The 12,506-nt window shown below is 41.7% G+C and overlaps 1 protein-coding gene across 1 annotated transcript; it reads left to right on the top strand.

The window, feature by feature from the left end:
• LOC148343871 (E3 ubiquitin-protein ligase KCMF1-like) lies at positions 1-8,400 on the top strand. The gene is made up of 7 exons (XM_088290839.1): positions 1-250; positions 2,297-2,464; positions 2,717-2,856; positions 3,542-3,643; positions 5,554-5,734; positions 7,152-7,473; positions 7,880-8,400. The coding sequence occupies exons 1-7, from the start codon at positions 235-237 to the stop codon at positions 8,199-8,201; spliced, it is 1,251 nt and encodes a 416-aa protein (XP_088146965.1). The 5' UTR covers positions 1-234; the 3' UTR covers positions 8,202-8,400.
• Positions 8,401-12,506: the final 4,106 nt, after the last annotated feature.

Genomic DNA, 12,506 nt, shown 5'->3' with positions numbered 1-12,506 from the left:
TTGTGGTTCCATAGCAGTGACAACATCGCCATCCTGCGTCCGGATGAACGATGAGCCGAGCGGTGACACAGCAGGAGGCGGACGGAGGGAGGGCAGCAGCTCACCGGATCCTTCATGAGGGAAGAGGCCAGGGACAGCCAGCCAGCCCCGGCTTCTCCTTCTCTTCACTAATATATTCCTTGTTTCAGTTTTGCGAGTCAGGCCCGAGCTCGGGGCCGCTTTCGGCTTCGTAGAATGTCCCGTCATGAAGGTAAGAAACTCGGCGCCGATTTAGGCAGCAAGGTCGGCGTTTGTCAAAACGTTGACGGTGCGGTGGAGGGGGGGAAGCAACACCGGCTAAGCGAAGCTAACCGAGAATGCTTTACTAGTAGTCGCTGGGGCAATGTTAGCAGCGCGGACGCGTGATGACTAACCAGTAGACACGAATGGCCCCAAGTTTAATGGCGAAATTATGACCGACGTGTGTGTTTTAATCATAACTGGAGCCGGAGAAGATGCTGTCAAATAGGCGGAAGAAGCCATAGAACGTCTTGCTAAGTGGCGCTAACGCGCTTTCGTTAGCATGGCGGCTAATAGAAGCCAGGCTCCGGGTTGGTTATGGTCACCACACTGGGCTGCGAGGAGGGGGAAAGGCGGGGGTGAATGCCGAGAATAGGCTGCTGCGATTGGGGGGCGAGGCTCCTCGCACGTCGCTGGCCTCGCTTTATATCGAGTCGCCTTCCTACGCTTATAAAGTTGGCCCTCGAATACCTTCAGCTTGGAGAGCTAATGTGTGGCAGATATTCAGCACAAGCATGCCCTTGCGGCCAACCTTGCCCGGGCTTCAAAAAGTCTGGCCGTAATATTTACACCAGTCCGACTCACATGACGAGGGGAGCCGTTTTAAATTCTAAAAAAGTGGAATTGGAAATCGCAACCTGGGACTTTAGTTGTTGTAAGGCCGCTTACTTAGGCTCTAAAGTAACGTGTACACTGTTTGAATTCCTCTCCGAGTGTCAGGACATTGACAGTTCAGCTAAACCCAAGTTATAAATACAGTAATGTGCAATGCAAATGTGCAAACTCTGACCCAATGTCGGAATAATCACCATGAAAACTGTCTGTATTTTAAATGTGTTCATTTTCTTTTTGCAGGTATAACTAACATATTTCCCGACTCACCCGCAAGAAGTTAAAGTCAGCCATGTCTGGACTATATAAAAACATTCTTGTTGTACCCTTTTAAATATTAGTGTATTAAAATAGTCTTTAATGTACTGTGCTGTATGCATGCATATGCCTTTAAGAGGCGGGGCTAGGCAGGGAGGCGTGTGACTTCGGAAAATCTGTTAAATGGGCTGTCACTTGTATAGCGATTTTCTGCCTTTGGTACTGGAGTGTCTGATATTGCTGTGGCTGACAGCAACTTCTGTGTGAGTTCTGTGAGTGTCTTTATGTTTTATTGTCCCCCCAGCATTTGGTAGAAGGTTAATAAATGCTGTGGCTGTCCTTGTCCGCATGCGGCAGCAATTACAGTATGTAAAGAAGGTGACTTTCGGCTGGTCTAGTCAAGGGTCGCGTGATTTGTTTTGTACATTAATTGCGCTGGATGTTGTTGATATCTTGTATTGTTTGTGAGCCATTATTTGTAGAGCATGCTCTATCAGGATTTTTTTTGTCGGTTCATTCTGATAAATTAGGCAGAATAAAATTCAGCTAAATGATTAATCGGATGATTAATTAAAACTATCTATCATTAAACAAAATAACTTGTATTTTTGGTGCCTTAACAATTCTGATAATTTGACAGAACATTTCAATGGTTTATGGTACTTTTAATTTTACAGCAGAGAGAAATGGTGGCCTATTTTTTTTCTGTGGTGGGGGTTAAATGTCTTTGCCTTTTATTATACATACAACACAATCCATCTGTCTTTATATAGCACTTTCACAAGGGCTGCAGCTGCAACAAAGCACTTGACACAACATAATATAAAAATATCAACAATAATACAACAGAACACATAACATAAAACATTGACAATAATATAATCCACCTATGTGTTAATGTGTAATAAATACTGTTCCTGAAGATGGCTGCTTTCGATATGCCTGACCGTGGCTTGGTCGGCGGATGTCCACCTTTATTTTAATGGGGCTTCTTCACATAGCCTGTATTTTTCTGATAAATCAACAATAAAAACGCATGAATGGTAAAATGGTCATTATTTCTAAAAGATTTGCTTCAAATAGGTCTTCAAATCTGTTGGAGAAAAAAAACCTGATAGGGTTTTTCCTTCCATGTTTGTGTCCTCAGGCGTGAGCTGCGATGCGTGTTTGAAAGGCAACTTCCGGGGACGACGCTACAAATGTTTAATCTGCTACGACTACGACCTGTGCGCGTCGTGCTATGAGAGCGGCGCCACCACCACCAGACACACCACGGAGCACCCCATGCAGTGTATATTGACACGGGTCGATTTTGGTGAGTACCGCCGGCATGCTGTCTAATTAGGCGGCGGCAGAATGTGTCAGTCGGTCCTAAAATTGGGAATTAGTTTGTAAGTTTATGACGTGACAGTATGGTGGGCGTGTCTTGGAATAGATTGTTGTTGTTAAGCGTTTTGAATACGTACTCTGTGTGTGTTGCTCATTTGGGGCATCATCAAGTCAATGAATGAACAAATAAAAGGCTGCAGAGAACAGACCCATAACGCCTCGTCCTCTCTGCCTACAGACTTGTATTACGGCGGAGAAGCGTTCTCGGTGGAGCAGCCCCAGGCCTTCACGTGTCCGTACTGTGGCCGAATGGGCTACACCGAGATGTCCTTGCAGGAGCACGTGGCCGCGGAGCATACGGAGACCTCCACTGAAGTGGTACGGCACTCTCAAGACGCAATTCACAGAGTGGAACGTAATCTTCCCTTGCAGAGTTACAACACCAGTCTGAGAATGTGGATTAGATTTAGAAGGCACTGTATGTTGTCAATGTGCGTCACACTTTAGCCTTTTTCTTGACATCGATGGCACATTGCTCTTAAGAGTTCTTTAGCGAGCATATTTTACTTGAGATGAGTGTACTTGTGTTAAAAAGTCATAAATGGGTCCTAACTGTTATCTCCGTTTAAAGATGTCGTTCTTCCACTTTCACTTGACATATAACAACATACTGCTGACATTGTTTAATCTTCTTCCAAATGTGTTGTTGAGTAAAGGCCTCCCTGTCATAGACACCTTCCTCCATCTGCATGGAATATATTACAAGTCAAGATGTGCATGTAAAGTATTGTTTGTAACCAATGATAATGAACCAATTATTTTGGCGTTCACTTAAAAGCAGAGGTATCTCCAAAGGAAATGTCCTCTGAAATGGACAAGCCACCTGTTACTAAATCGAGCAACAGCAGGCTTCTCAACATGTCTCTTATGTAAAGGCAGCCTGGTGATGGTCAATCCCATATCTTAAAATCCCCTCGAAATGTCACAGCGATTCACAATTATTAAAGCTAGCAGCATGGGTACTCTCATTCATTGACTTCACGTCTTTTTTATTGTGCTGCAGATCTGTCCCATATGTGCAGCACTGCCCGGCGGAGACCCCAATCATGTGACAGACGATTTTGCTGCTCATCTCACACTTGAACACCGAGCACCCCGAGACCTGATATCCTTTTTTTTTTTTAACCACCACCACAGCATTTCGACGGGTCCTACTGTCTGTGGTATGTATGGCGAGTATAATATTTAGGTGTGAGCCCCTTTGCTTTATTTATGGTTCATACTAGTATTGAGGGATTAATCAAACGACTTGAATAATTTGATTCTCAAAAAAGTCAGTGCTAGATACTACAAACTCACACGCCACTCTTTGTAGAAGTAAGTTGGTGCGATGGCAGTGAGCCAGGAGGAAAGGGTGCGTAAAAGACAGTGAACGTTATAAGTTTTACTGCAAACTGATCTAAGGTGACAGCAACAGCATGATGATGTTATCTAATTTCATATAGCCCATCACTGCTACTTAAAAATAAAAATATTTTGAAATGCCCCCACAGGTGTACAAGGCTTTAATGAGAGCGAGAAAGAGAGAGATCATGTCAATCCTGCAGATGCAAACGTGAAGCATCGGTCTGTATCACTTTGAAGGCTCAACTCGTCTGCGTTTGCTTTGCGCGTGGCAGTGCTCCTCTCTGGGGGCTGCATTGTGGCAGTCTGTTTATCAAAGCGCTTTGAATTAGATGCGGCAGCGGGAAAAATGCTTTTGTGGCGAAGCATTAAAAGAGCAAGCCGAGCTACTGTGTTGATCTGTGCGAATAACTCAGTGTGTGAATGCGGAATAAGTTTTGTTGGAATGAGTCAGATGCACAAGCTAAACAGCTACAAACTGTATTTAAAGCAGCATTTACACTGCATGAAGTGAATTATGTATATATTTTTCTCTAAAGTCATAAAAAAAATCTGCATGGCTTTGGATAGCTTCAGATGTCAATTGGGCCTGTTCCAAATGTGGATAGTGCAAAATAACGCCAAAGATTGGTTGTACCGCATCAATGTGAGCGTGACGTCTTTAAAATCACTGTATGGTTGCAAAATAAATAAATAAATAATAAAAATTAAAGGGAAAAAAATTATATAAAGTTAATTAAATAATAAAGTTAAGTAATTGTTAATTAAATTAAATAATGAAAATGCATTTAAAAAAAACCGAACTAAAACTACAGCTTAGGTTTATGAAACTTATAAATATCAAACTAATTATCATGCATGAGCTTTCAGGTTAATTTTAAATTCATTCATTTTGCTATCGCTCTCTCCGTCCGTCGCTACAGAAGAACGGTCAAACAGTTGTCTGAGAATTGGAGTTTACTTTACGAACAATACAAAAAAATTTTTTCTTCATTTTGCACTTGACAAAAACTCTGTTAATAAAACTAATAGTAATACTAAACCAAAACAGATCATTTTGAACATTTAAAAAGGCAGAATGAAATAAAATCTAAGCAGAAACAAAAATCCCTAACGATTATGGCCCTTACCGTTTAAAGAGTGAAGTCGACTCATCACTGATCACGTCTTTTGCATGTCATCTTCCAGTCAACCAAATTACAGAGGATATTTGAATCGCCCGTTTGCTGCCATCTTTGGACCATAACGCTTTGTGGAACAGAAAAATGAGAGAATTAGGGCAAATTCCTCCTTGTGCTGTCATGTTCAATCATGCACTGATAACGACTGTGTGAATATCACAATATAGCACTTTTGAGATTTGTTCAATGTAAAGAGTATTATAAGAAAATCACGCACGAACATCACGATGCCAGTGTCACATTAGCTCTTGCCGCAGTACAGGATGTGGCTTTAGTGTACTATGCTACAAACATATAAAAATATTGGACCAGGGGCACGGTCAACTGCAAAACAAGTAAATCATTCCTCAAACACAACAAAAGCGCAACTGAAATCCAAACCTTGTTCGGGACTTTTTTTTTTCTTCAACAATTACTATTATACTTTGCAGCATCCAACTAAGAATAGGGAAGCAAATGATTTCAATGCTTCCTTAACTGCGCTATTCACGACGAGTCGAGCGGCGTGCGGCACGTGAGGCGGATGTTCCACCCTGGGCGCGGACTGGGCGGCCCCCGCGCCCGCAGGTCAAACATGCACTTCACCAGCAACACCACTGGAGGGCTCTCAACCAGTCAGAACTCCTCTCAAAGCTCCAATTACAGCCGGGAGGCCATGGACCCCATCGCAGGTGCGTCACAAACCAAACCATCATGTACTTATTGGTGCATTAGCAGGAATCAATTTTAGTCGGGGGTGAGCGGCTGGACTTTTCCCTGTGCACGCCAGGGCAGCCATCATGAGGCTCATGGGACTCGTTGCCAGCCGCTGAGCCATTGAGCAAGAGTGTATTGTGTGCTGCCTCTTCAAGTCATTCCAAATGCAGCAGCAGAGCCATGTTGTCCACATGACCTTAACGTGTCAAAGGGAAGTCGGGGATGTCAAACTCTGTCTACTGTTATTCAGAAGTGCCTCATTTGATGCTGTGCGTTTGATTAGGAATAGTGCAGATATTCTACTGTAAATCAGGATTATGCTAAAATGTATATTTTAGTTCTGTATAAACTCTTTCAGTGCCAAGCGTTATGCGAAAAGACAAACAATCCTTCAAGTGCCAGCCAATTCCAAGCAGACGCATGATTGTGAATATTCCCATCCATCCAAGTCATTGAATTCTCACGGCATCACATCGATACTATAATCCAATTGTCAGCACTCGATTTGCAGAAACAATTTGCAAAATGCTACACGTTAGTGTCCCAGGAAGTTAATAATGATATTTTTTGGGGATATTTCTGGGGATGACGCTGCGATGTTATCAGATGATGCAAATAGAAAGTACTCATCCGATGAATCTGAATCGGCATCGTCATATAATTGGTTAGTCTTTCCCAGATGACGAGCAGTCTTTCAAAAATCTCCACTTCCCTTGATTCCTCTTCGCCTTTGTTGTCACCAATAATTGGTGTACACGACGAAGGCATTACTCGATCGTGAGCTGCTTATATTTTTTCAATCACTTTCGTTTTGCCATTCTCTCACCATGCTATTCTCCTCTGTTGTTCTTCTGCTTCCTGTTTTTATTCAAAGAGGCCAACTGCTGCCATCAAGCGATCACAGTTAGCCATTAAAGCAGCCATGTGCAAACTACGGCCCGGGGGCCACATGCGGCCCGTTAAACACTTTAGTCTGGCCCCCCGAACTTGAAAAAAATTCAATGAATAAACCTTGTTAATGTTTTCTTTTCTATTTACTGTGGTTTTTCAAAGACATACATATTGTTATAATGCTTTTGTTCACTTTCATTTTAAATTAAATGAATTTTTTTCCTCCGATGAGGTGAGTTTACCAAAACACTCCATCCATCTGCTCCGGCCGGCTCGTCTGTCAAATTTTAGGACCCATTGTGGCCCGCCAATCAAAAAGTTTGCCCACCCCTGCATTAAATTGCTTCCTGGTCTCTATATTAAAAGGGGGTGCCATGTCATCGTTTTACTTGACTAATTTTCCTCGTTACTGTTAAATGCCAACTATGAAAATGTGTACATTTCTGGTTTATTCCCATAAATTCCTGCGCATTTCAACGAATTGTTTCCGTTTCCCCGCAGAGCTTTTATCACAGCTGTCGGGCGTGCGGCGCTCGGCAGGCGGCCAACTTAGCTCAGGCCCCTCTGCCTCGCAGCTGCAGCAGCTCCAGATGCAGCTCCAGCTTGAGCGGCAGCAAGCGCAGGCGGCGCGCCAGCAGCTAGAGATGGCGCGCAATGCCACTCGTGGCGGGCGCGCCACTGCTATCCTCAACGCCAACTCGACTGCTGCCGCCCACAATCCCAACCTGAGCGCCAACCACAACAGCAACACCGGAACCAACGCCGGACCTTCGGAGAGCCCCGCCCAACACACGCCGCACAGCTCCCACTTTCTACTCAGCAGGTCAGCTTCTTTTAATCATTAGAGACAAATGATGAATTGAATTTAAATCACAATGGAAGTAGTATGCAAACAAACTGCTTCATGTTGGTTGGTCAGTAGGTTTTACTTTTTAAATATATTTATTGATATAATGTCTGGATAAATTCAGTCCTTAAGAGGTGAAGTAGATGAAAACGTTGATGCGATAAAGCAACAGATTTTTGTTTCCATTACTGATGTAATCCGACTTATGTTTACGTCACACGTGTTTGGTATTTTCTCAAGTGTAATTTACGAAACTTCTCTAATTGATGTAGGTAAACTCCCTTAGGACACCAGCCCTCGAGGAACAGGATTTATTGCCCTAAGTTAAGAGTATGACGAGTATGTATTCCTATTTATTTTATGAACTCCATTCTGTCCGCAGGCTGAGCGAAGCGCGCGTGTCCGAGGCGGAGCGTCAGGCGTGCGAGGCACAGTGGGCGGACAGGAGCTTGTTTGTGACGGAGCTGCTGCTGTCCACGCTTTTGGCAGACCACCATCACCACCACCACGACATTGACGACGACATCGTCGACCACCACCGCCGCCGCCGCCGTCCCGGGTCGCTGTGCAACTTTGCCGACTTTCAGTCCATGGGCTGCGTGGAGGTGATGACGCTGGACGTGGCGCTGGAGAACCTCAACCTCAAAGAGAGCAGTGCCGCCACCCCCCCTCCCAAGAAAGAGCCGCCCGCCCCATCCCTTTGATGGAGCAAAAAACAAAAAAAAAACAAAAAAAACTGAAATCTCCCAAACCCTTTTTTTTGTTTCTTTTTACTCCTCACTGATTTTGTCATTTCGGCCCCTCCCTCTCCCTTGTCCGTGTACGTGAAATACGAGTTAGACGAGTGAATGTGAGAGAACTATATAAATCTATTAAAAAAAAAAAAAAAAAAAGCAAAACAAATCTATATTAAAGCTGATAATCACTTAACTACACGCTGGCCACGAAAGGAGGCAGAGAAAAAAACTGCTGTTACAAGCTAATACGCATGATCAAGCTTCATGTACACACACTTTGATTGACAGCCGCACCTGTGTCCCCCTCTTCCTGTGACACCCGGCTTTCTGACTGGACACACTAAAAGACTTTTTATCAAACAACCATTCACTCTGACCTTTTGTGTGTGCGTGTGTGTGTGCGGTCTCCACGCCTGGAAGTGAAGGGAACACCCCCCCTGTATGCTCTTATATCCCTCCCCATCTGCTAACTTCTCTCCGATGGATGTGTGTCAGGCCTCATGAAGAAGACGTGCAATGTATGAACTTGCGGGCTCAGGCGACCTTTCAGTGTGGACCACAATAAACATGTTTTGGATGGAAAGCAACTAACAAAATACCGCACTCTCACTCTGTGTGTGCATATGGTTTTGGAAGTGTGTTCGGTGTGTGTGTGTGTGTGTGTCATAAAGCATATTAATTTTACATTTATCGTACAAGGCCAGTGCAGTAGGTGACGCGAATGCTGAAGTTCCACTTATGAGGACTCCATTTCCCAGAAACCTTTACGCTTCAATGGCCTGTTAGTGATTTAAATGGATCATTATATAAGCAAAGAGGTGGTGGACACAAAGTATATCAACTCCAAAAGTTCTGTCAGCGAAAAGGGTGCATTAAAAAACATGAAGATGTGTGGGCTGATGCTTATAAATCGCCGCCTGCCTGCAAGATTCATTTCCCACATGAATTATGACTCACTAAAACAGAACTTCAGACATGAATGCAACCGAAAAGTAAATGTATCCTTCATATTGAACTTCGAGTGCAATTTGTCTTAAAGTGCCGTTTAAATGCATTTGGGGGCTTCCTCTCATGAATACACCTCGATTTAAAAGTGAAATAGTTTCAGGAGAAACAGACCATGTGAGACGTGGTTGAATAATTCATAACATCAGCTTGAAATATCGGTAGCATTTAATGAAATCAATCTTTTCTTAATCTTTACTCATTTTACATTTACATCAAGAGAAATAAGTCATATTGCAATTTTCTTTGTAAAATGTTGACGTTTTCAAAAACTTTGTAATCGTAACGTCTCATCTGTTATGACGTTGTCATATTCACGACTCTTATGTCTGAGCTTCCTTCTTGCCAGGTTGCATTTTTGTGCTATTGCAACGTTAATTGGTAAAAGTACATCTTAAAAATATATATAGTTTTCTTACTCGATTACAAGACTTTGCTCACAATATTGTCTGACTATTTTTTTACGAGTTTTCTCATATTATGACTTGATTGCTGTAATAAGACTTTTTCCCCTCATATGGCAAATTTATTGCTATATGTTTTCATGATATGACTCTATTCCAGTAATGTGTCTTAATGCAAATTTATTTCTGTAATATTGAGCTCTTTTTTGCCCACAATACCAACTCCTGCACCACAGTTCACAAGCTTTTTAATTTTTGTAATACTACAACTTTTTCCTCATATTACGTCGTATCTCAAAAAGTAGGACTTTTCTCAGAAAATCACATTTCTCGTAAAAAAAATGTAACGATACTTCACACAATGTAAAAAAAAAAAAAAGACGTTTACAAAATAAGACTTTTCCCCTCCTAAAATTATGACTTTATTCTAATTTTAAGTCTTTATCTTTAGAACATTTTCATGTTTTTTTCTTTTTTGCCTTCATATCGCACAAAACTTAATTCTTAAAAATATAATTGAACAGTCTTCTGGCAAGATGGGAGAAAACTATTAAAGTAACTATGTTGGAAAGATCCACGAAAATACAAAAAAATGCAAATCTAAGGACTCATAATTGTTTATCTGATGTGCCCTGCGATTGGCTGTTGACCAGTGCAGGGTGTATGGGAAATCACAGCATGTAAGAAGTCACAAAGAAGAAAGACACACAACGGTAACATCTAAGTGTTCTTTGTAATTTTAATTCCCATAATTTAGTGTAAATGCAGACATTGTTTTTCCTCACTAAAATCTTAAATAAAGACATTACAGTACGATAGAAGCAAATCAGAGCAAGATTTTGTTGAAGCAGGCTACAGTTTTCTTTTTTTGTTGTTGTTTATTAAATCCACACATTAGACGTGATGCAGCGAGCGGACAGGAATTAGCGCTAAACATTCAAAAGACGACAAGGAGCCGGAAAAGCCCGCAGGCCGGCAGAGAACTGGGACGGGACCATCACGTTTTACCACGACAATGCACACATGTCAATCACGCTCAAATTGGCAACTCCACGGCACACACACACACACACCCCCACACGCGCACACACGCAACACACACATTAGGGGGGAGGGTCTATCACTGTGGGATGGGCGGAGCTACGCGTTTAGGAGCGAGCAACGTTTTCGAGCAAGCAGAAGGGAAAAAAATTGGCACATTCCGTCCCTCCGGTTGTTCGACTTTGAGGTCAACCAAAGATTACTGAGATCGCACCGGTGAAATGTCGCCCTCTACAGGTGATCATATGAGACGAGTGCTAATTTCTACCAAGCCGAGTCATTTGTTTCGAGAGTTAGTTTGTGTTATTTTGCTCAGACAATGAACACTCAGACCTTAAAATTTAAATTTTTAAAAACAAATAAAAAAAGGGGAAATATCCTTTAAAAAATCCACAAGTAAATAAAACTCGAAATCTGGGGTAAAAAAAATTTACTTTGTGAGGATGAGACAAAATAGTTCATTTTCTCCTTTTCATCTTTGTAGAAATTTCTTTTCAGTTTTCAGGTTCAACGAGGAATTTGAAATAGTCAAATTGAAATATTTCATGGAAAAATGTGTAAAAAAAAATCCAGATCCCAATGATTTTTCTTTCCTAATTGATTTTAGATGTGACACTTGTAAACAGTCACTTCCCATAAAGTGTCACTAAGTATTATTTTTTTTCCCCGTTTTGGCCGTTAATCTAAATTTGATCCGCTGTTCAAATTTCCAAAGAAATGTCCAAAAATCCACAACTGAAAAACAGTGGGACAAAACCTGCCCGTAATCAGTTAATCACCTTCGCAAACAGGTTTCACAAGTTTTACTTTTTTTTTTTTAAAGTAAAAAAAATATATAAATAAATAATAAATTGTTGGATTTGAATTCCGAAATGTAAAATAATATGCCCCAAAAATCCAGAACCCACTAAAAATTGTGGCAGTTATAACTTTTGGAACATCTTTTCACTAAAAATGTTCTTTTAAACATGATTTGTACAGTATTGGTTTTTTTTGTTTTTTTACAATGATGAATGTTCAACCTTTCTTCAGGAGAAATGTGTGAAAAATCTAAAAATCAATGAATGTGTGTTACATTTTCTGAGTGCTCACAGTACCAGTTTCTTGTAAAAATTCATTGCTCTGAAGTTTTTCATTTTTCGGCTCTCTTTATCGCACGGTGCCACCAGAGGCCGATATTTACTGCCGATTAGGCCATGCGTCCAGTTAGACTTTTGAAGGCTGACATTGCTCAAAGACAAAATCACCAAATGGTTGTGGGAGTAACGAACAAAAAACAAAACAAAAAAGGGGGGGGGGATATTAGCATGTTATTATGAGCCTACGCTAGTTGGTGGCAAACAAATGTCCTTTTACAAATGCTAACTAATTCCGACCACGCGACTGACAATTTATTCTGTTCCATTATTGCTGTATTTGAGCCTCTCCACCCCTCACACACATGCACACACGCACAAAAACACACAAAGGTTATGTCCCAACTCATACGGTCCAGTTAAACTTTTTCCCATATTGTGTATTTTTTTTATTTTACATGTGCCACACCATTCAGTTCCATTATTGCTGTAATTACAGAACCGCCCCCTCCACACCCAACACACGCACACACCAATCAGTAACGGCCAGTAAAATATCGTGTCCGCTCTCCAGTTTATCTTTTATCATCATGTATGGTAACTGTTTACTCTCCATTTTTGTCCCACTGGCTAAGTGGCTAATGCTAGCAAGATGGTCGCAGGCCTGCGCTATTTCCCCATGCAAGAGGGAAACAAAATTACAAAGTAAGTCATCGTCCACAACATCCAAACACAAACATGGTAGG

Source organism: Idiotropiscis lumnitzeri, chromosome 1 (assembly GCF_059441095.1).
Source record: "Idiotropiscis lumnitzeri isolate Australia: NSW breed Sydney's pygmy pipehorse chromosome 1, RoL_Ilum_1.0, whole genome shotgun sequence".
In the NCBI taxonomy this organism is placed as follows: Eukaryota; Metazoa; Chordata; class Actinopteri; order Syngnathiformes; family Syngnathidae; genus Idiotropiscis; species Idiotropiscis lumnitzeri.
Note: the sequence above shows the minus strand (reverse complement) of the source record. Positions and strands in the feature narration are given on the sequence as shown.

Excerpts from the sequence above, each read along its gene's own strand:
- LOC148343871 (XM_088290839.1), top strand. Across the intron at positions 2,465-2,716 it reads ATTGACACGGGTCGATTTTG|ACTTGTATTACGGCGGAGAA; the intron begins GTGAGTACCGCC and ends CTCTGCCTACAG. Across the intron at positions 7,474-7,879 it reads TCCCACTTTCTACTCAGCAG|GCTGAGCGAAGCGCGCGTGT; the intron begins GTCAGCTTCTTT and ends TTCTGTCCGCAG.